Here is a 21341-nt window from a genome sequence, read left to right on the forward strand (position 1 = left end):
GGCGCGGGGGGTTGTGTTTTCTCTCTCTCTCTCTCTCTCTCTCTCTCTCTCTCTCTCTCTCTCTCTCTCTCTCTCTCTGTCGTTCTCTGGTCAAATTAAAATAAATAAATAAATAAATAAAGTTAAATAAAATAATCCTAAATCATTGCTACTCAGTAGATACCAAACCAAAATTTTATATAAATTTGGAAAATGCCACACATGAAGCATGTCGAGGCCAAATTCCTATAGATACTCTTAAGTGCAATCTAACCTAGCACAGTACATTGGCAAACAATTTTAGACTCTGGAATGTGTGTTATTTCCTATTTAAAGGTTTCCTCTAGATTGCTTGTGTGGGGGTCTGGGGGTATTTATGTCATGGTCTGTGTCTTACCTCTGTTCAGTCCTTTTGCAATACACTTTTCCTCCCTGATCTGTTTGCTCCTCCTTTTTGTCCCCTTGGTTTATATCATCCTCCTTATTTCTGGCTCTGGGTCACAGGCATATCTGCTCTTTTGTTGTTCTTCTCAACTTTTTTCTTCTGTCATTTGCTCGATAGAATTAATTATCTGCAATGAGTAGCTTCATCTTTCCCAGAATTATGCTTGGACCATAAAATACTTCATAGCTGAAATCCTCAAACATCTGCCGGGCATGTTTAGCAGAAGTAAACGTTCTTTGCTGTTCTCTTTCACAGTCTGTGGAGATGAATGCACAGGCCTCCTTCTCGGTGACTTGTCCCGCTTAGAGCAGGTGGCCATGAGCATCAACCTCACTGGCCCGCTGCCGGCTCCATATAAAATGCTGTATGGACTTGAAAATAGGACTCAGGAACTAAAGGTAGGTTGCTGCCCTAATAGCAAAAGTCAGTGTTGGCCAGATCACTGTTCCAAATCAAGGGACACAGCTTCTAGGCAAGTTCAGCAACTTTCGAAACCAGTGATTTTCAAAATAGGAAACTGTAATATACAGATTGCTATTAAGAGTCTTATGTAACCCCCAGTGTTTGGCCTAAATCAGTTTTATTATCTTACTTAAATATGTGCAAACATAAAATCAGGTATGAACTCCTTATAATTATAGCTCTATAAAATCAAAACAAATTAGTCCTTAGAAAAGCCCACAAAACCAATAAAATTCAAATTAAAAACATTAATATAAAGTAACATGATTTTGCTTGCAACAAAAATATGATGTTGACTACTTCCACACGGGTTATTTCATCAGCGGTCGATTCAGTCCTACCTTTCTACATGTGAACTTGAGAACACTTTGCAAGGCATTCCAAAATGTCACTGGGCATCACCTGACAAGTTCACATGACTTATGTGCTCAGTCTGCCATATATATGATCGAACATGCATGTAAATGTGGGCACGGAGATCAGGTGACAGAATTAGTCTCTCAGGTGCTTAACCTGTATTCTAGTAATGCTTATATTAATATTTAAGGTTATTGTCCAAAACACATTTAAAATCTTGTACTACTAAGCCGATAGACCTTTGAAATTACTTCAATAAACACCAATTTGAGAAACACTGTTCTAAACATCGTTAAAGCATTTGGTAATTAATGAGATAGAAAAAAATCCTGAGGGGGAAAAAAAAGTGTGTGTCACCTGATCATAAAAAAAGATGAAAAGTGCTACCCACACATTATCAGGTCTTTGTTGAGAGACTATAGAATGACCCAGGGCTGCACTCAGTTGCCTGGAAGTTTCATGACACTTAACAATATGGTCACTACCCTCACGAAGCCTATATTCGATGTGATTTAAAAAATTATTGGGAACCAGCAGTTAGCGTAATGGCTATGTCGCTGGACTCCCACGTAGTCGACTGCGGTTCGTGTCCCGGACCCAGTGGCTTAAAACTCACGCCGGGCGCGTGTGCGTGCGTGCCCAAGATCCCAAGAGGAGAATGGAGGAGAAGAGATTGTGGCGTGACCATCCCCCCTGGGGGGTGATTTCTCGCTTTCTGTCTCTATGTCTCTCTCTGTCTGTCTGGCGAGCGCACGCGCCCTACAGTGAAAATCTCTCCAAAAATAAAAATTATTGAACAGTAATCAAGCAGTTAGCAAAAAATGCATAATTACCATGGGCTTCATAAAGTAAAATAGAGTACAAAGATTAGAGAAATCAGTAACACTCTGAGTAGCCTAGGAACACACCATTAAGGAGAGTGTAATTTGTGTTTGGACTTGAAGGCCAAATCCAATTTTATTTATTTATTTATTTATTTATTTTTGCCACAGGATGCGTGTGCTCATCAGAGAGAAGAAAAGTGAGAAATGCCCCCCCCCCAGGGGGATGGCCACACTGCAATCCCCTCTCCTCTATTCTCCTCAAAGGATTTTGGGCACATACAAACACGCACCTGTTATTTTCAAGCCACCATGTCCACTCTAATTGCAGTCTGCCATGTGGGAATCCAACACCTTAACTACCATGCCACCTGTTGGCCCCTAGATACAATTTTAATAACCAGGAGAACATTGGTGAGGACTAGAGAAAGAAATCTCATATTTGTTTTTAGGCATTAACAAATACTCTTCTAGGGAATACATTCTTTACTCCTAACTATAGCTTTAAGGTAAGTGTTATTATTCCTATACTCAAGGAGTAATAATGATTATAGTAAGAATAAGTGATGTTCATGGAATAGCTAAGCAATTTACTAAAGTCTTACATGGACTATCATATATAACTCTTACTGAAACTCCTGAAAGTATGAATTGAGTTATCAGGGAATGAATATTTATGAGTCCCCTAAATTCATATGTTAAAGATTTTTCTTAATCACTTTGGGTTGCTAGCATAAAATACCATTAACGGGTTCCCTTATTTCTCATTGTTCTGGAGCTGGAAAGTCAAAGATCCTGGAAGCTTGTGTGTTTGGGGAGGATCTATTTTTCATATATTGTGCCTTTTTGCAGTGTCCTCCTTTGGTGGGAAGGGATTGCTAGCTCTCTGGAGTCTCTTTCGTAAGGACTGAGTCCTGATAATCTGACCACTTTCCAAAGGCCCTACTTTTTAATACCATCATCTTGGGGGCCAGCATTTCAACATGAACTTTGGGGGAACACAAACATTTCCTAGCCATAGCAAGCTTTACTCTTCCATTTGATGGTATTTGGAGATGGAGAGTTTGGGCATTATTAGGTTAGACTGAGGTGTGAGGGTGGGATATTCATGATAGTATTAGTGGCCACATGAGAATAGAAAGACAAAGATCTCTGTCTCTGTCACATGGAGGACACAAGGAGAAGGCAGCCATCTGCAGTTCCTTACCAGGAACCAAATTGACGAGTACCTTGATCTTAGACTTCCCAGCCTCCAGAATAATGTAAGATAGATGTTGTTTAAGCTACCCAGCCAATGGTATTTTGCTATAGCAGCCTCAGCTGACCCAGACAAAAGTACTACATTTTCCAAGTAGGGATATTGAGACACAGTAGTTTTGAATGAGACACAAGAGTCACATTGGCTACTAAATTGTAGAGCTGGGGTTTAAATGGAGGGAGAATAACTTTAGGCCTTGTAAGAATAAATCTGTCTTTGCAAAACTTAGAGAGATACAAAAACATGCCTGGAAGGAAGGATTCAGTCCGCCAGTGGTGAGACCTTCCTGACCCACAGCCCATACATAGTCTTGCCATGAGTGCAGAGGTAAAGGTGTGAATTAGGCCTATCTAGCAAACAGTACAAGTAGGCCTGTCAGTGAAAGATAAGCTTGGAGACCTGAGTGGGCTAGGGAGATCTGAAGGACAACCTTGAGAGCAAGGCAGAGGAATCTGAGTTTACCTTGTAATGTCTGCATTCAGGGACATAAAGACTTTTCATAAAGAAGATGCTGAATAATTATTTTCCTTGTAGATGGAAGAATACTAAGAAAAGAAATTAAACTAGAAAATAAACATTTCATTTAGACATAAAAATCTTTCAAAATATTATTTAAGCAGTTGATGGCAAAGTATAAAGGACTCTGTGAAAGAGGTTCCAAGCTGTAGACATGCTCTCTGCCAAGGGATTCCATTGACCATCCCCTTGCTGGGTATTGATCAACATGACCTTGACTTTCCTTAGCATCAAATCTATCTTGATTTCATACCTGTTTTTTGTTTGTAAATTATTTAATATCTGATACGTAGAATCCCATTTTGATATTTAAAAACCTTAACTAATTTATTTAACCTCTTTGCTTAGCTCCTTTAATTGTATTGATGTTTTCCAGTTTCTAGCCAAAGAATGCCCAGTGATGGGACAAAGTAGGGTTCATTAACTTGTTATAACAACAGACACTGGCCACTGTAGAAACTTGTAGGGTGGTTCAAAAAGAAGAAATAGGGGAACCAGCAGTTAGTGTAATGGCTGTCGCTGGACTCCCACGTAGTCGACCATGGTTTGTGTCCCGGACCCGGTGGCTTAAAACTCACGCCGGGCGCCTGTGCGTGCATGCCCAAGATCCTGAGAGGAGAATGGAGGAGAAGGGATTGTGGCGTGACCATCCCCCCAGGGGGTGATTTCTCGCTTTCTGTCTCTATGTCTCTGTCTGACTAGCGAGTGCACGTGCCCTATAGCGAAAACCTCTCCAAAAAAAAAAAAAAAAAAGAAAAGAAATAGCATTCGGGCTTATGATAAGTAATTTGAAGACAAATTCAAGAAAGTAAGGGTTAGTACTCCATTGGTTGCTGTTAAGAAGTGAGAGTGATTCTCTAATCGATTAGTCTGATCAATTTTATCCACAAGGAAGGAAGAAGGGAGAGAGGCTAAATCTGGGGTTATTAAGGAGGTAGTCACTCATATTAGCTTAAAATGAAAAAAGGTGTTGATATTCTTGAGGTCTTTCCAAGCATGGTTTTGTCTGTGCTTCCTTCATTCATCACAGAGTGATCCCCTATAATATTAGTGTCCTGTGAGATTGTTTTTATTCAACAGAAAAATGTGACCCAGCTATGAGTGCCAGGCCAGCTGCTACCACCACTGTGGCCTCGCCAGCAGTTAGTGCCCAGCCACGTCTCTATGCCAAGGGCTGCCCATTGCCTTTCTCACCTGCAAACTATGTCTCTGTTGATTGGAGTGGGAGCCTTAAAGTATCACATAGAGTTCATCTTATTCTACCCTGTACTGGCTGTGTGATCTTGTGCACATTTTTACAGTCATGCAGCCATAATTTGCATAGCCATGAAACGGAAGACATTTACTTCATAGAACTGTTGTAAGTATTAAATGAAAACAAAATCAAAAAGTCTGGCACATAGGCATCTCCCTATAAGTTACTGCAATTTTCATTGTTTGCCTGAATATTCAACATGGCACTCAGTGCATAAGTACCCAAATGAAATAGTTTCTGTTTCTTTTAAGGTGAGAAGACTAAGTTCTTTGTGTGTATATGAAAAACATGTGTTCTGTTAAATTTTTAACCCTGTGATCACTGCAAATTAGAATGTGTATGGAATGCAATCTTTTTCAGCACTTGCTTTCACCTCAGCGGGCTCCGGAGAGACTCATTCAGTTGGCAGAGGGCAATCTGAATACACTCGTGACGGAAATGAATGAACTTCTAACTAGGGTAAGTTGGCAAAATCGTGTCTTCTGAAAGCAGATAAATCATAGAGATTAAGGAAAATTACTTTAAAGTTCTAAAATGCAAATCTTATTCTTCCTAATTCACAATTTGGTGCATGAGATAGATTTATTATGACTTACTACTTCGACTTCAGCTCAAATCTCAGAATCCAGGAGCATTTAGATCGGAATACTTGGAAAATGTCAAACACGATGGCTAAAAATACTAGAATAGCAGTGTATTTTGATAAGTTTGGGCAATATCCTTGATGGTAAAGGTTTTTTTTATCAATTTTGAATGTGAAAAACACTATCTTTGATTATGTAATGAAAAAGAAGACATAAAATACTTATAGTCTCTTCAATTTTATCATAGGATTTCTACATTTGTATAGAACAAGTCTAAATCAATATTCTTATACAAAAGAGGAAATCTTCATTGTGAAAAATCCAAAGCCTTTAATACACTTTTTAAAGTCCTAATTTAAAGCCCACATTGAATTTATCAGACTTTTTACGGAATTGAAAGTTTTTAAATTTTCAAAACTACAAGAGCCTTAAGATTCTTTTCGTTGCTAGGGAATGAATAAAAGAACACAAAGTACGCCATCTTGTGGCCAGGAAAATGCATGAACAGGGAAACTGGCTTATAATGCAAGAATTCAATTTGATTATCTAAAAGCTTTAACTGACAAACAATATTGGAGCTTGAAGGTTCTTAGAGGTTATCTAGTCCATTTGGAATTTTAAAAAGGAGCTGCCTCAGGCCATGATAGTGAAAATGAATTAACAATGGCCATACAATTTGATAAATTCAGGAACCAGAGCAGGACCAGTCTCCAGATTCCCACTGGCCCAGTACTTTTTTCATGTAACCTGCTGCTGGTTTAGGAAAATTTCCACAGGGAAATCAAGTAGGCTTCTGAGCACATAATACTAAACAATGGTCCTGATGTTACAGTGGCATACTAAACACTTTTCCAGAATCTCATACCAGCTCTAAAGGAGGTACAAATGCAAAATAGAGTTTTTGCCTAGTGCATTCAGCATTAAATTAAGTTATGGATATATTCATCTTATAGTAATTTGATATTTAATAACTTATATTTGCTACCTGATTATTAGTATAAGAAATTTTACAAAAGTCATGGCAGAGTAAACTCAGTTCAACAGCATCACATACAAAGCCTTAGTTAAGTGCTAGTGGATGAAAACTATTAATGAGACTCAGACTGATTCAAGGAGCTTTCAGTCATGGGTGTGTGTGTGTGTGTGTGTGTGTGTGTGTGTGTGTGTAGACAGAAAGCACTTACGTGTGTGGAGGATAAGACAACTACATGCAAATACATAATAAAATACAAAGTAAAGAAACAGAATGTACTTGAGAAATACATAAAAACAGAACATTTTGATCTGGCTAAATTCCATGCCACTGGTAGCACTTCTTTCACTCATTTATTTCATTCATTTACTCAGTTAATAGTTATTACTATTACCATTAGTCGGCCATGTTCTAGGTGCTAGGACAGACATTGGCAATAGAGATGTATGCAGAACTGACTTAGTCCTTGCCTCCATTGAGCTTATTGTAACCTAATGATCTGAACCTGGAGACCTAAGAGATATTTCACTAGGAGTGTCAGACCTTTAGTATGTCTTAGCCTATAGCCTTTCGTCTTTCCAGCAGACTCACACTATATTTTTTAAAATAGACTTTATTTTTAACACAGTTTAAGGTTCAAAACAAAACTGAGTAAAAAGATTGGCACGTTCTCATATATCCCCTCCCACCCCATATCTACGACCACTTTCACTATCAACCTTCCCCACCAGAGTGACCAGAGTTGTACTGTTATTGTAATGGGTGAACCTATATTAATACATCATTATCACCCAAGTTCCATAATTAATTTAGCTATCACTTCTGGTGTTGTTTATTCTATGGGTTTTGACAAGTGTATAATCTTACATATCCTACCACTATAATATTGTACAGAAGTTTCACTACCTAAAAATCCTCTATGCCCTACTTATTCAGCCTTCCTGCTCCCTAACTCCTGGAAACAACTGATGGTTTTTACTGTCTTTATAGTTTTATCTTTTCCAGAATTTCAGGTGTTTGGAAGCATATAGTACAGTATATAGCTTTTTCATTTTTTTTTTCCCCCTTAGAATTATGCACTCAAGTTTTCTCCACTAAGTAATATGCACTTAGGGTTTCTTCTTAGTATACAATAATGTTTCAATGTCTAGACATATAACACTTTGTTTATTTGCTAGCCTACTGAAAAACATGTTGATGGCTTCCAATTTTTGGCAATGTGAATAAAATTGCTGTAAGCATTAATGTGTTGATTTTTTGTGAACCAAAGTTTTCGCCTTATTTGGGTAAATACCAAAGTAAATACCAATTGTTAGATTGTGTGGTAAAAGTATGTTTAGCTTTGGAGGAAATCAACAAATTGTCTTCAAAATGGGCTCCATGATCTTGCATTCACACCAGGAATAAATGAGAGTTCCCATTACTCTATATCCTCATTAGCATTTGGTATTAGCAGTGTTTAGGATTTTTTTTTCAATTCTAAGTGTGTATGTTATCTCATTTTGTTTTAATTTGCAATTCCCTAGTGACATATGATATTCAGTACTTCTTTATATGTTTATTTGTCATCTATATGTCTTCTTTGGTAAGTTGTCTGTTCTGGTCTTTTTTTCATTTTCTTATTGGATTGTCTTCTTTTTGTTGAATTTTAAGAGTTCTTTGTATATTTTGAACAACAGTCCCTTATCAGATATGTCTTGCAAATATTTTCTTCTATTCTGTGCTTGGCCTGCTCCTCTTGAGAGTGTCTTTCATAGAGCAAAACTTTTTAATTTTCATGAAGTCCAATTTATCAGTTAGTTCCTTGATAGGCCATGCCTATTGTGTTATGTCTAAAAAGCCATTGCCATAGCCAAGTTCACCTCGATTTTCTCTTATGTTATCTTCTAGGATTTATAGTTTTGCATTTTAAATCTAGTTCTATGACCCATTTTTAGCTAATTCCAGTACTATTTTTTAAATAAATGTTTTAAATCTTAGAATAGTTTTAGATTGATAGAAAAGTTACAAAAATTATTCAGCGAGTCCCCATAGACTGAATGCCCATTTCCTCTATTGTTAACATCATACATTGGTATGGTATAGCCATCACAGATAATAAGCCAATGCTTACAAATTATTATTGACTAAATAATACTTTCTTCAGATTTCCTCAGATTTTCTTTGTTTTTGTTTTTGTCAGAAAATGCATGCATTTGCCAGAAAGAGACAGAGAGAGAATGGGAGAGAGAAAGCACCCCCCCATGGTCATGACACAATCCCTTCTCCACTGTGTCACCCTTCTTTTGGGATTTTGAGCACACACACACACACACACACACACACACACACAGGGTATGTTTTTCAAACTGCCAGGTCTGGGACTTGAACCATCCAGTCAGCCATGTGAGGTTGATCCACATTAACCTCCACATCAGTGGCGGACCCCTCCTCAGTTTTTACTTAATGTCCTTTTACCGTTTCAGGATCCTTCCCTGGATTCCACGTTAAATTTAGTTATCATGTCTTCTGAGGCTCCTCTACACATCATATTAAGGACCAATGAGTTTCTCGGACTTTATTCTCACTAACAATTTTGACAAGTTTATGTATTTTATAGACTGTCCTTCAATTTGGATTTGTTTCAAGGACCAATGAGATCAATACATCTTATTAGAATTAATACAGGCCCTGATCTCCTAGCTAAGTTAGTGTTCACCAGATTTTTCTGTTGTAAAGTTGCTCTTTCCTTCACACTTTATATTCAAACACCATTTCAATCTGCCCACTAAGCAGATTTCATAACATGAAGGGTCTTGAAATAAGAGTGCTGAAAACAAAGGCCTCTGGGACCAGCAGATTGTATAATGGTTACATCACTGGACTCCCACACAGTTGGCTGCAATTCAAGGCCCAGACCCAGTGGCTTGAAACTTTATGCCAGGCATATGTGCATGCCTACCCACACTCCTGAGAGGAGAGTGGAAGAAAGGGGGTTGTGGCATTGCCATCCCTCCTGGGGAGGCAACAGGTGAGGGACATTTCTCGCTTTTTATCATCTGTCTCTCTGGTAAGTGCACAGGTCCTAAAGCAAAAATCTCTCTCAAAAAAAAAAAAAAAAAAAAAGAAAGAAAGAAAGAAAAAGAGAAAATGAAAGAAAACAAAGACCTCCTTGATGGGCTGAGGACAGGGAAGATATATAATTACTAATTAGTAAACCTTGTCCTTACCACATTTATAATTAGAAATATAACTGTCCCGAGGTCATAAATAACATGTCAACACAATCAATTCTTTCTTTCCTTGTGGACAAGCTTTATGGTAATAAAAAGGTAATTGATCCACATGGAATCACAGAGGACTAGATGACTTGAATAGCCAGTAATATCAGACTAAGATCATCAGTGCCTCTGTCTCAGTACTAAGTGATCCTGTAATTCCGCCCAGAATATGAGACATGCAGTTGCCACTACCTCCCATTACCCATGGCTACATTAGAGAGTACCTGTTACTAGGACTGCACATTGACATTATCTTGGGTCAGGTCCCATGCCCAAAGGCTGTGATGTAATTGGGCTGAAGGGGTCTGAGCACTAGGATTTCATAGCGCTCCTCAGGTAAGTCTGTTATTAGCTGAAGTTGAGAGGTACTGTGACCCTGTTGTCACTATTGGCCAAGTCTCCTTTTCCACTGAAAGTACTTTGTCTGGTACTGCCAATATTTTTAATGCTTCATTTTCTCTGTTTTGTTGGATAACCAGTCACTTCATGACTAAAACATTCTTTAAATTTAACAAAACACATGACGAGTTCCATCCTGCATAGCTACTATAGGAGCTGCCTTCTCTTCTTAAAGGGCTTTTAATATTTTGTGCTCATTTTGTTTTCATGGACAAATCTAGTTCCCTAATATTCCTGGGAAAAGAAATAATATTCTTTCCAAGAACTAACATGTTACCTATATTTTGATATATCTTAGTTAATCTGTAAATGTGAAAAAATAATTACATAATCATGTATGTCTTCCCCTGTGTTTTTATTTATTTATTGTCTTTGGATTTCCTCCATTCAATTACAAGTTCCTTAGATATGCGAATCATACTTACCATTTGCAAACTTCCCTACAGCATGTGTGAAATACGGAGATACTATTTGTTGATGATTTTATATACCTCTATAGCTACTATCTTTAGCACTTTCTTTTGTTTGGAGCCAAATGTGTTGAAAGCTTGGGGACAGATCCATTTTCATTTCTCATTCCACTTCAGTCTGAATTTCCACTCCCAGGCCACTACTAAAACTATCTTTACAAGATAATTAATTGCAAGTTAGTCCCAAAATCCAATGGATTCTTTATTAGTTTAACTTGAAGTCAGCATTTGCCAATTCTAATCTTTCCTTCCTCTGGATATACTCTCTTTTTTTTCTTAATTATCTGACCTTTACTGCTTAAACTCTTCCTCTGTCCATCTTTTACAAGTTGTTATCCTTCTGGGACCAGCAGATAGTGTAATGGCTATGTTGCTGGACTCCCATGTAGTCAACCGCAGTTCGAGTACCAGATCCAGTGGCTTAAACTCACACCGGGTGCATGTGCATGCATGCCCAAAATCCCGAGAGGAGAATGGAGAAGAAGAGATTGTGGTGTGGCCATCCCCCCAGGGTGGGTGATTTCTTGCTTTCTGTCTCTCTGTCTCTCTCTGTCTTTCTGGCAAGTGCACATGCCCTATTGCAAAAACCTCTCCAAAAAAGAATAATAATTTTTAAAAAAGGTGTAATCCTTGGTGTTCAGTTTTTGTCCACCTCTCCTCTCACAACATAAACTCTTTCTTTGGACATCACTGCCGTGTATAAACTGATGACTCGTAAATCTGTATTTTCAAGATAGACTTCTCATGCTTTGGCCCTATGTATCTAACTACCTATAGGATGTCTCAAACTAAATTCATTATTTTGTCTTAAAGCCCATCACTACCTCCTCTTCAGATAATCTCAGTTATTTATCCTCCAATACCAATCCGGTCTTCCAACAGAGAAATTAGCAGGTTGCATTTCACTCCACACTCTCTATCACCCACAATTCAGTTTGATTCCTTCCTATGATATTTCTTTCTAAGCTTTCTTCAACTCCAGTCAATTATTTATATGGTAGAGTGAATAATCTAAATCCCAGATTTGACCATGCCACACCCCTCAAGTTCAACAACAGCTTTGCGCTTTAAGCAGAATGACATCTGACGCTCTCTTACCATAATTCGATTCCTGCTTCTGTCTCATGTTCCTATACTATTCACAGTCTGGCATCTGGACCCTCATACATGATCCAAAGGTTCTCCTTGATGTCTTTTTTCCTCCCACTTACCAACTCACTACCAAATACTGTGAGTTCATCTGTGTATCGCTTTCATTTCCACTACCCTACCCTCATCCTATCACATGATCCTTAGTTTGGAATGACCATGTTCTCTTTCTAACCAGTCTCTCTGATTTCACTCTTGTTCTTCTCCCAATCTGTTCTCTACAGTGTAGCCAGAATTAATTTTTTCTATTTAAGTGTGAATATGTCACTGCAATGCTTAACCTCTTTGCCTGACTTCCCATTGCCCTTAGGATTAAAGCTGAAATCCACCCATTGGCCACATCTCCTACCACTTGTGCTCCCGGCCAACTGTACTTCAGCTATCCTATTCTGCAGTTGCTTCATCTCACCACAGAGCCCTTCTACACATTTTTTTTTTTTGAATGGTACCCTCCTGCCCTACATCCTGTTCACTTCTGTCAATTCAATTTGCCTTTCAAATCTCAGCTAATGAAAGCCCTCTCTGACATTTCAGGTGTGCTTCCATATTCGTCTTATACCACTATGTCTTTTCTCATTTGTACTATAAACTTTTGTGCATGATCATTTGGCAGATAACTCACTACCCCACCAGACTTTAAGCTCCAAAAGGGCAAGAAGCCTTTTTCTTTCTTGTTTTTGTTTTTTTGTTTGTTTGTTTGTTTTTGCTCATCATGGTATCACCCATATCACACATATTGTTCATGTTCAGTCGACATCTGTTCAGTGAACTAATTGTGAATAATTTAAGTAATAGCATTTGAACAACCAAATGAAATGTAGACAAACCACAGCATTGATTTTAAATTTCTCTACAACGCATTAAAGTCATGCATCTGCTCAACACTGGTGGTGCAGCTGGTGTGAGGCACTGCTATGCAATGCAGGAGGTACTTGGAAGGTCTGGGTTCAGACACTGGGTTGACTTGATACACTGGCATGCCCTCATAAGCCCATGATCCTGGCTGGCTAGGAAGCTAGTAGAGTGGGATTGTGCTGTGCCATGACTGTGTTTGTGTATCTTGAAAGTTAGAGAACAAGAGAAAGAAAGAGAAAAATGAACTTCAAAAAATTAGGCATATTACTTATAATTATATGACTTTGGATACATTGCTTTCTTTGATAAACACTTCTTAAATATTTATATTCTATAAGAGCAGAATACTATGGAATAGACTGAACTATGTAAAGTATCAAAACTTAGCTTTATTTACGGTGTCTTTTTCTATTAAAATCAAATTTAATATAAATGAAGCATTTGCAAATGATGAAACTACTTTTTAAATTATCTAAGTGCCAACAATATTGTGTTTACCATGCTTTACTTACAGTTTTCAAAAGGTTTACTTGACCAACAATGTCTTCTCTCAAAATACAGAAGCAAGAAAGACACAAAATATAATAAACCATATTCGTTTTGTTTAGAACTTTCAAAATTGACACCTAAAATATTTAGGAAGAAAATCCACCTGAGATTGGCTCACTATCATTCCACAGGGTCAGTTGGCTGCCCTGTCTCTTTCTTGTGGCTCATTGGTCCTAACAGCTTGGCTGAGGAGTGCTTCATTGCCACTTAGACATATAAAACTGGTAGTTTTTGAAGATGACCCTTGAAAATGTCATAAAATGATTAGATCTGATATTTAATTTTAGCAGGAAAATACATGAGTTTGTAAATGCAAGGTGGATGGCATTGAAGCAATGTTGTCTATTCAGTAGTTAGATTTGCTCCATTAGATTCTAGTTTTAACATAAAGAAGACAGAAAATGAAAGACACTAGTAATATCCAACCAAGAAAATTATGTGCAGATTTCAAGAGGCACAGTGAGAACTGCTTGAGCTAAAGCAAGAAAGTAGCAGCTACATTGTTCAGAAGTAAATGAATGTGTGCCTAATGGTAATGCATGCTGCCTAGATATAAATACTCTACAAAACAAAAACAAAAGAAAAGAAAAAAAACCTAGTTGAGTGAACTTGAATATTTTTTTTTTAAATGTAACTGAAGCTAAGAGAGATGCATACAAGATGCTGCATAAGGTATCATTTACAAAGGAGCACGGGCAACACTGCAGAATAGAGGTAAAAGATGTAAAAATAAGAAAATCAAAGATAGAGAATGAAGAGAAGATTGTACAATTTATTATTGTAAATGAGAAGACATTTGTCAAATACTCAAAGGACAATATAATAGTGAATAAGAGGGAGGCTGGAGATGGTGATGATAAATTAATAAAACACAGAGCCCAGCTGGGTCAGACAGATAGCTCCTATCAGGTAGTATTTGGCGTTCATCAGTATCAATAGCGTGTCCTGGAAGAAACCAGTCTTCGAGAACTTCGCTTTGACAGTGATACCACCATCACCACTACCATAGGTAGTACTTGTCATAGGCTTCCTTTATGAAGCCTTTCATGGGTAATATTGACAATGGTGACTTTTCAGCTTAATTTCTGTGTAATGAGATGTGATTTTTAAAAATATGTCTATCAGACCAGCAGATAGTGTAATTGTTACATTGCTGGACTCCCATGTAGGCTACCACAGTTCAAGTTCTGGACCCAGTGGCTTAAAAATCATGCTAAGTGTGCATTCCCAAGATACCCAGAGGAGAATGAAGGAAAAAGGATTATGGCGTGGCCATCTCTGCTCTCTAGGGGGTGATTTCTTGCTTTCTGTCTCTCTCTCTGAAAAAAAAAAAAGTCTAGATGGCGTTCTGATATGGATTTTAAAATGTGTTAATTTACTAAAAGCCAAAATATATACTATTAAAGTACAACTTACACTGAAACAATATCCTCTCCCACCCAGAACACTCAACTCTGTAATATAGTTTTTCTTTCTTTCTGAATGTTAGCCAAACATCAAATAGTGTTTGAAATGGTGACACTAAGTTTGTGTTCTGTGAATTCTCTATATTTTGAGTTTACATAGGATTAACTTAAACCTTCATTTTAATCAGTGTAAAAATAAGGACCAATCCCTCTCTTGTCTCTGAAAGCAGGAAGAGTAAATGAGACATGACAGTTTTGTAAGCCTTCCACATACGTATATAAATCTAAGGTACAGCTGAGCCTGACTGTGCAGCCTATCTTGTACAGTGCTAACACACATAAGTCCGTGCTCGGTGCCAGGACCCTCCCAACTCCTCCTCTCACAGAGTATTGCCAAGATATAAAGCTCTTCTTATATGTGTAGAGAGAAGGGTTTGTTCTTCAGCACGCACTGCACTGGCACTGAAGAGTTCTACCAACCTCCTACCACAGCATGGGACTTGGTGCGTAATCACAGGTCCCATTGGAATTAACTTGAGGCCAGTGGCTAGAATATAGTGTAGCTAGGACTTGAGGTCCTCATTCCTGGCTTTCCTTTCAAGCACTCAGCTGAACTTTTGAATAGCAGCTTCCTATGAAGCTCTGAAAACTGCCCAGAAAATCGCTCAGCCATGCAGATCTGCTGGCAGGCATAGCAACAGGCATATGGTCAGTTTGAATGGTATTGGGAACCCTCCAATAGGCTTTAGAACTTCAAAGAGATGGTTGGTTTCATTATCATTATATCAGCCAATCATCCAGGAGAAGCCCAACCGAATCAGGCATGATGTCTGGCAATTTGAGCAGTGAAAAGAGATAAGACAGTGCTCTAGCCCCCAAGGATAGAGATTAAATATGCCAAAAACACCTAACGAACTACCTATTATAGTCCTAAACAACTATCATGGTGGTAATGATCGTTGTTTGTAAAAATCTAAGAAAGGGGGAAGCATGTGCTAGAACAGGCAGGGGTGGCATCGCAGAGAAGATAGGGTGGGAACTGAATCTCAAAGGCTGGACTGATTTTGGATAAGTGTAAAAGAGTTGAGGAGTAGAAATCTGAACAAAATTGCTTTCTGAGACTGTTTAAAAAAGGGGAGACAAGAGGAATAATAATGTTGGCAAGATTGTGTAGGAAAATTGTTCGGTTATACATTTAACAGTATGCAGATGAAAAGGTGATGTATAAAACTGAACATTTCCATGCTCTTAGCACTTACCTTTCCACTGGGGAGGTAGCTAATAAATAGGTAAGCCAATTGCTTATTACAATTAAATAAGTGATGACCAAATGCATAGTGTAATGAAGGAAATTTCCTGCTGCAGGAAGTGCAGAAGCCTAGATAGTGACCCTGGGAATGGTCATACTAGAAAGAGTCACTTAAATTGAAAACTGACAGATGAGAAGGACCCAATATTCCAGGTTAGGACAAGACACAAGAAGGCCCTAAGAAAGGAAACATTTGACATATTTAATATACTAAAAAGAATCCAGGGAGGTTGGTTACATAGAGTCTTAGTGATGATTTTTTAAACTTGTTTCTTATCATGGGGTATGTAGGATTCTCAACATAGTGAAATTGGAGTTCTCAAATAATGGGTACTAAGAATAAAATGTTTGTGAAGGATGACTCCTACATGTCACCACAACAATGCAATAGGCGAGTAGGAGAAATCAAGACAGTAAACACTGTGGTCATCGTTGAGAATTTGAAAGTGACAGTGGCCCAAAGGTCTTGGTATAAGTAGCAGGGATGCATTGCAGTGGCTGAAGCATGTGAGAAGTCTGGGTTCAGTTTTCTGGCCCAATTAAATAGGCAAGGCATAGTAGTCCATACCTGAGGCCTTCGCTAACTAGAAGGCTGGAGCTAGAAGATCACAAAGTGGTGAAACCTGACAAAACATCTCTCTCACTCTCTCCTTCTCTTTATCCTTTTCACTCTCTCCCTCACCCTCACTCTCATAATATTAAAAAATGAATAAATAAATGGAGAAAAATGTTTCAATATACTTTTGTTTTAAAAAATTAGGCATTTTAAATTATTAATAAGAGTTAGTACACTTGATGGAATACATATATAAATTATGATCTGTTAGTAATATAGAAAAGATATTGATAAAGCAAAAAAATAGTTTAAGTCCAAATTATAACGAGCATTTTCCATATAGTAAGAGATCCTGGCCCTAGTGATACATTAATTCTTAGGATAAGATGTTAGACAATGAGCATAATGTTTGTCTTGTCCCTTATTCTAGTATTCTGGGACATGAAAATAGAAGTAGTATCTTAAAGCACAGTCAAGTTTAGACTAGAAAATATCTAAAGCAGTTTAGGCTACTGGTATCTTAATCAGCTGGCCTTAGTGATTCACATGTAACATTTTAAAAATTATATGTGTACACCTATGTGTGTATGTGTGTGTATAAACTCACTTGACCCATCTAAACCTTAGATGCAAACAAGTTCAAGGACCTTACTAGGACATATTTGCTCCACTCAGCCACAGAAGCAGAGATCTGAGTAATCTGGAATTGCATGAACAATTTATGTCTAGAAAAGATTTTTAAAATCAAAAAGTGAAAATAATTATATTATCCCTGTTTTAGAAGAGTCAATCCGGGGCCTTATGCTACATGCCGATACTCTCCAAGTCATTGTGTATATGTACTAGAAACCGTAAAGGCGGATTCTTAAATTGTCCAGTGGACTGTTGTCCTTTTGTTTATAATGTCAACTTTTACAGATTGGGAAACTAGATGATAATACTAGACTTTATATTTTACTTTTATGCAAAACCTTGAAAACTTTCATAAATTTCAAACTCTTACTGTCCTTGAGATATCACAAAATGCAGCCCAACAGAAAAAGCATCTTTTACCCCATGTTCTGTGCTGGCCAGACATTTAGTTCTATTTAAAAACCCATTTATGTGTATAAAAAAATGAGCTCTCTGGCCATGCTGAGAATGCAGGCACGCTGGTACAAGACTGAAGAGATTGATGTTCTGCCAACTTGGAGCTTATTCAAAATCACAGTGAGGCAATCCGTGCTTGCCTGGTTCATTATCTGTAATTTGACTATCCATATCTCTTTAGCAATATTGAATAATGTATATTTATTGTATATGTATACACATAGGAAGATGAAATATAATCTTATTTCAAGGTGCTTTAAAACTTGTAGTATCTTTTGTTTTGTTTTTAGTTTGCTCTAGGACGCACACATTTGCCAGAGAGAGACAGAAAGAGGAGAGATGTAGAGAAAGGGAAAGCAAGAAATTACCTCTCAGGGGGAGATAACCACATTGCATATCTCTTCTCCATTCTCCTCTTGGGACTTTGGGCACACATGCACACACGCCCACTTTGAATTTTCAAGCTGCCAAGTCCAGGACTTGAACCATGCAATAATCCATGTAGGATTCAGCTGCCTTAACCTTCACGTCATCTGCTGGCCCCAAACTTGTAGTTTTAAAGAAACACTTAAAGTTACATACACCATTTTTACTTTACTAAATATGGTGTATCTTAATTATGAACACATTAATTCATTCCATTGTGTCAAATAATATTCTCAATGTAAATAAATATAAATGTGTTGAAGATACTCTTTGGGATATAGGGTTGAGTTGTTTGGAGCTCTTTTTTTTAATTTAAGTGACACTGATGCATGGTCGTGGGATTAATATCCATATTTCTGGTGATGTTATTTGGGAAAAGTTAGCATTTATTCTCCCTTAACATTTTACTGGCATCTTCAAAGTGTTATAAAACAAGCATTTACTACTGAGTAGCTAAGCATTTCTCCCTCTTTGTTTCTTTAATTAACGTATCGATCTAAACCAAATCTATAGGATCAAGCTTATTGAGACAGACTGCCTGTTCTTCTCTCCAGAGATTACTGTTGCACTCCACACTTTCTCAGTAAATAAAATATGGGCAAAACTGTAACATGTGGGGGCTGAAGATTCCATTAAGGACTTTTGGCAACAGTACCTTAAAGATATTTTAGAAATGATTGTGCTTTATCTGATCTTCTGTGCCACTGCATATAAGGAAGGATTTTAAAAGACCAAATACAGCTCTCTGATTTCCATTTAATGGGAGAAGTAATAAAGTTTAATTGTATACTTGAGCACAGGGCGTCATTTCCAGTACATCTGATCAATAATTCATCTATTGCCTTTGGCTCAATGTAATATTTGAAAGAAAATGTACCAGTAGGAGCTTATTTAGCTGTAGTTCCATCATCTCTATTAATTATGCTTTTCCCGAATTTGGATCATTAGGCTACCAAAGTGACAGCAGATGGCGAGCAAACCGGACAGGATGCTGAGAGGACCAACACAAGAGCAAAGTCCTTGGGAGAATTCATTAAGGAGCTCGCCCGGGATGCAGAAGGTAGTAGAAAACACTCATTCTCACAATTATTTCTCCTTCAAAAGGGATTACACAAGTCTGGAATTTCTCTTGGAAGAGATGACATTTGTAACTCCAGTGGTTGTGTTTTAAAAAGTATTTTGGTTAAGATACTCCAGGGCATTATTCGCTGAGAATCTACAACGTCCAGTGGTGTGTTTGTGCCAACAGTCAGTGAATTAGTGATTATGAGTGCAGAATAGCAGTAAATTCTTAAAGAATGTCTTTTATGATTAGCTAATAGACAGCTTATCCTTTGTTATTGTTTGTATATTCACAACTAAAAGATTTTTTATTTAATTTTAATTTATTTTTATTTATTTATTTTAAAGAGGTTTTTGCTATAGGGTGTGTGCACTCACCAGAAAGACAGAGAGACAGAGAGACAGAAAGCAAGAAATCACTCCCAGTGGGGACGACCACGCCACAATCCCTTCTTCTCTCTTCTCCTCTCCAGATCCTGAGCACGCACACACACATGCCTGGCGTGAGTTTAAGCCACCAGGTTCAGGACTCAAACCGTGTCAACCACATGGGAGTCCAGTGACACAGCCATTACACCAGCTGCTGGTCCCAATCTTCGTTTATTTTTTTAAAAAGATAATGTCAGGGCCAGCAGTTGGCATGGTGATTAAGTACGCTGGACTCCTGCATGGCCGTTCATGCTTCAAGTTCTGGACCTGGTAGCTTGCTTTCTCGTTTTCTCTCTCTCTGTCTTTGTCTCTGTATCTCGCTGGTCAAATTAAAATAATAATGATGATGATGAATAAAATTAAACAAAATAATTTTTAATAAAAAAATAGAAAGGTAGTGTTACCATTTCACTTGGTACATTAAAATAGCACTTTAATTTCTCAAGATGGCTTTTCAGATACTTGGTACTGGTTTTTAATAAACGTCTGTTGCTTGGGACTTGGACATGCTCCTTTTTCAGCAGCTCTGCTGCATTTAGTCTCCAGTTCTCCAGGAACTCATTCTTGGCTTCTACCAAGTGCTTGAGAATCAAAGTGGAAGCCATTTTGGGCAAAAGCCCAGATTAAGAAGCTCTTAAAGAAAACAAATAATGCTTCCCCCCTACCAAATAGTTCTTAAATATTTATTAACATATATAAATAGGCATTCATGTTTAGAAAATAAGGAAAAGTGAGAGGCTTTTTGCTTAAAACAATAAAACATTGGGCCAGTAGATGGTGTGGCGGTGAAGTCACTGGATCCCACATGGCCTGTGGCTTAAAAATCACGCTTGGTGCGTGTGCATGTGTGCCCAGGAGGAGGATTGCTTGCGATGTGGTCATTACCCTGGGATAGTCATTTTCCATTTTCCCTCTCTCTCTTGCTGTCTAGAGAGTGGATGTACCCTATAGCAAAACAAAAAAAAAAAAAGTAAAAATTTCTATTCCTTTGCAATGTTACACATTTTAGATATTTCGCTTTATGGTATAGTCAGATTAATCAGAATGTGAGATAACTTTCAAGGCAGTCCCTCATCGTAATTCTTAGGCATTGCTGGCTTAGAAGAGATAAAAACTCCCCAAAGATTCCGCACTGAAAGGAACAACTGAGCATTTAATCTGGGGCCTAATCTGATGTAAAATAGGTCAGGATCTAGAACAGAAGTTGCTCCTTCTAGGAAGATCTGCGTGAAATTGTACATCCCCTAGTATTATTTTCCATTAACACTATTTAAAAGTACACCACAACCTTCACAAAAAAACATGACCACCAACAAAAAGTCTTGCTGCAAGAAAGGCATTTTCATTCTGTGAGGCTCCCTGAAAGCACCACTCAATCCAGCAACTCTCCCTTTCCTTCCACCTGAAGTCTCAAACTCTCAATACCTGGTATCTTATCCTGGCACTCGCTTTTAAATCATCTTAATCAAATATTGGTACATGAAACTAAATGCTAAAATTAGGAACCTGCAAAATTTGTGTAGAAAAATGAAATTAAAGGGTAAGTATGTTTTGATGCAAAAAGTGTTTTTTTAACTCCAGTTAAGAACTTTTGAAGACTCCTGTACATGTTTTAATAGACCCTACTATCAGCACTGTTTATTTATTTATTTAAGAAAGATTTTTGCTGTAGGTCATGTGTACTCGCTGAGAGAGAGACAGAAAATGAGAAATCACCCCCCATGGGGTATAG

The 21341-nt window shown here is 37.8% G+C and overlaps 1 protein-coding gene across 1 annotated transcript in view; it reads left to right on the forward strand.

Annotated features, from left to right (window-relative positions):
- LAMA2 (laminin subunit alpha 2) overlaps positions 1-21341 on the forward strand; it is a 509250-nt gene that overhangs the window by 355483 nt on the left and 132426 nt on the right. Inside the window, exons 34-36 of the mRNA XM_027770245.1 lie at positions 680-822; positions 5454-5552; positions 19067-19178. Coding sequence (XP_027626046.1) covers positions 680-822; positions 5454-5552; positions 19067-19178 — 354 coding nt within the window. The remainder of the gene's footprint in view (positions 1-679; positions 823-5453; positions 5553-19066; positions 19179-21341) is intronic.

Source organism: Tupaia chinensis, unplaced genomic scaffold (assembly GCF_000334495.1).
Source record: "Tupaia chinensis unplaced genomic scaffold, TupChi_1.0 Scaffold000117_2, whole genome shotgun sequence".
NCBI lineage: Eukaryota > Metazoa > Chordata > Mammalia > Scandentia > Tupaiidae > Tupaia > Tupaia belangeri.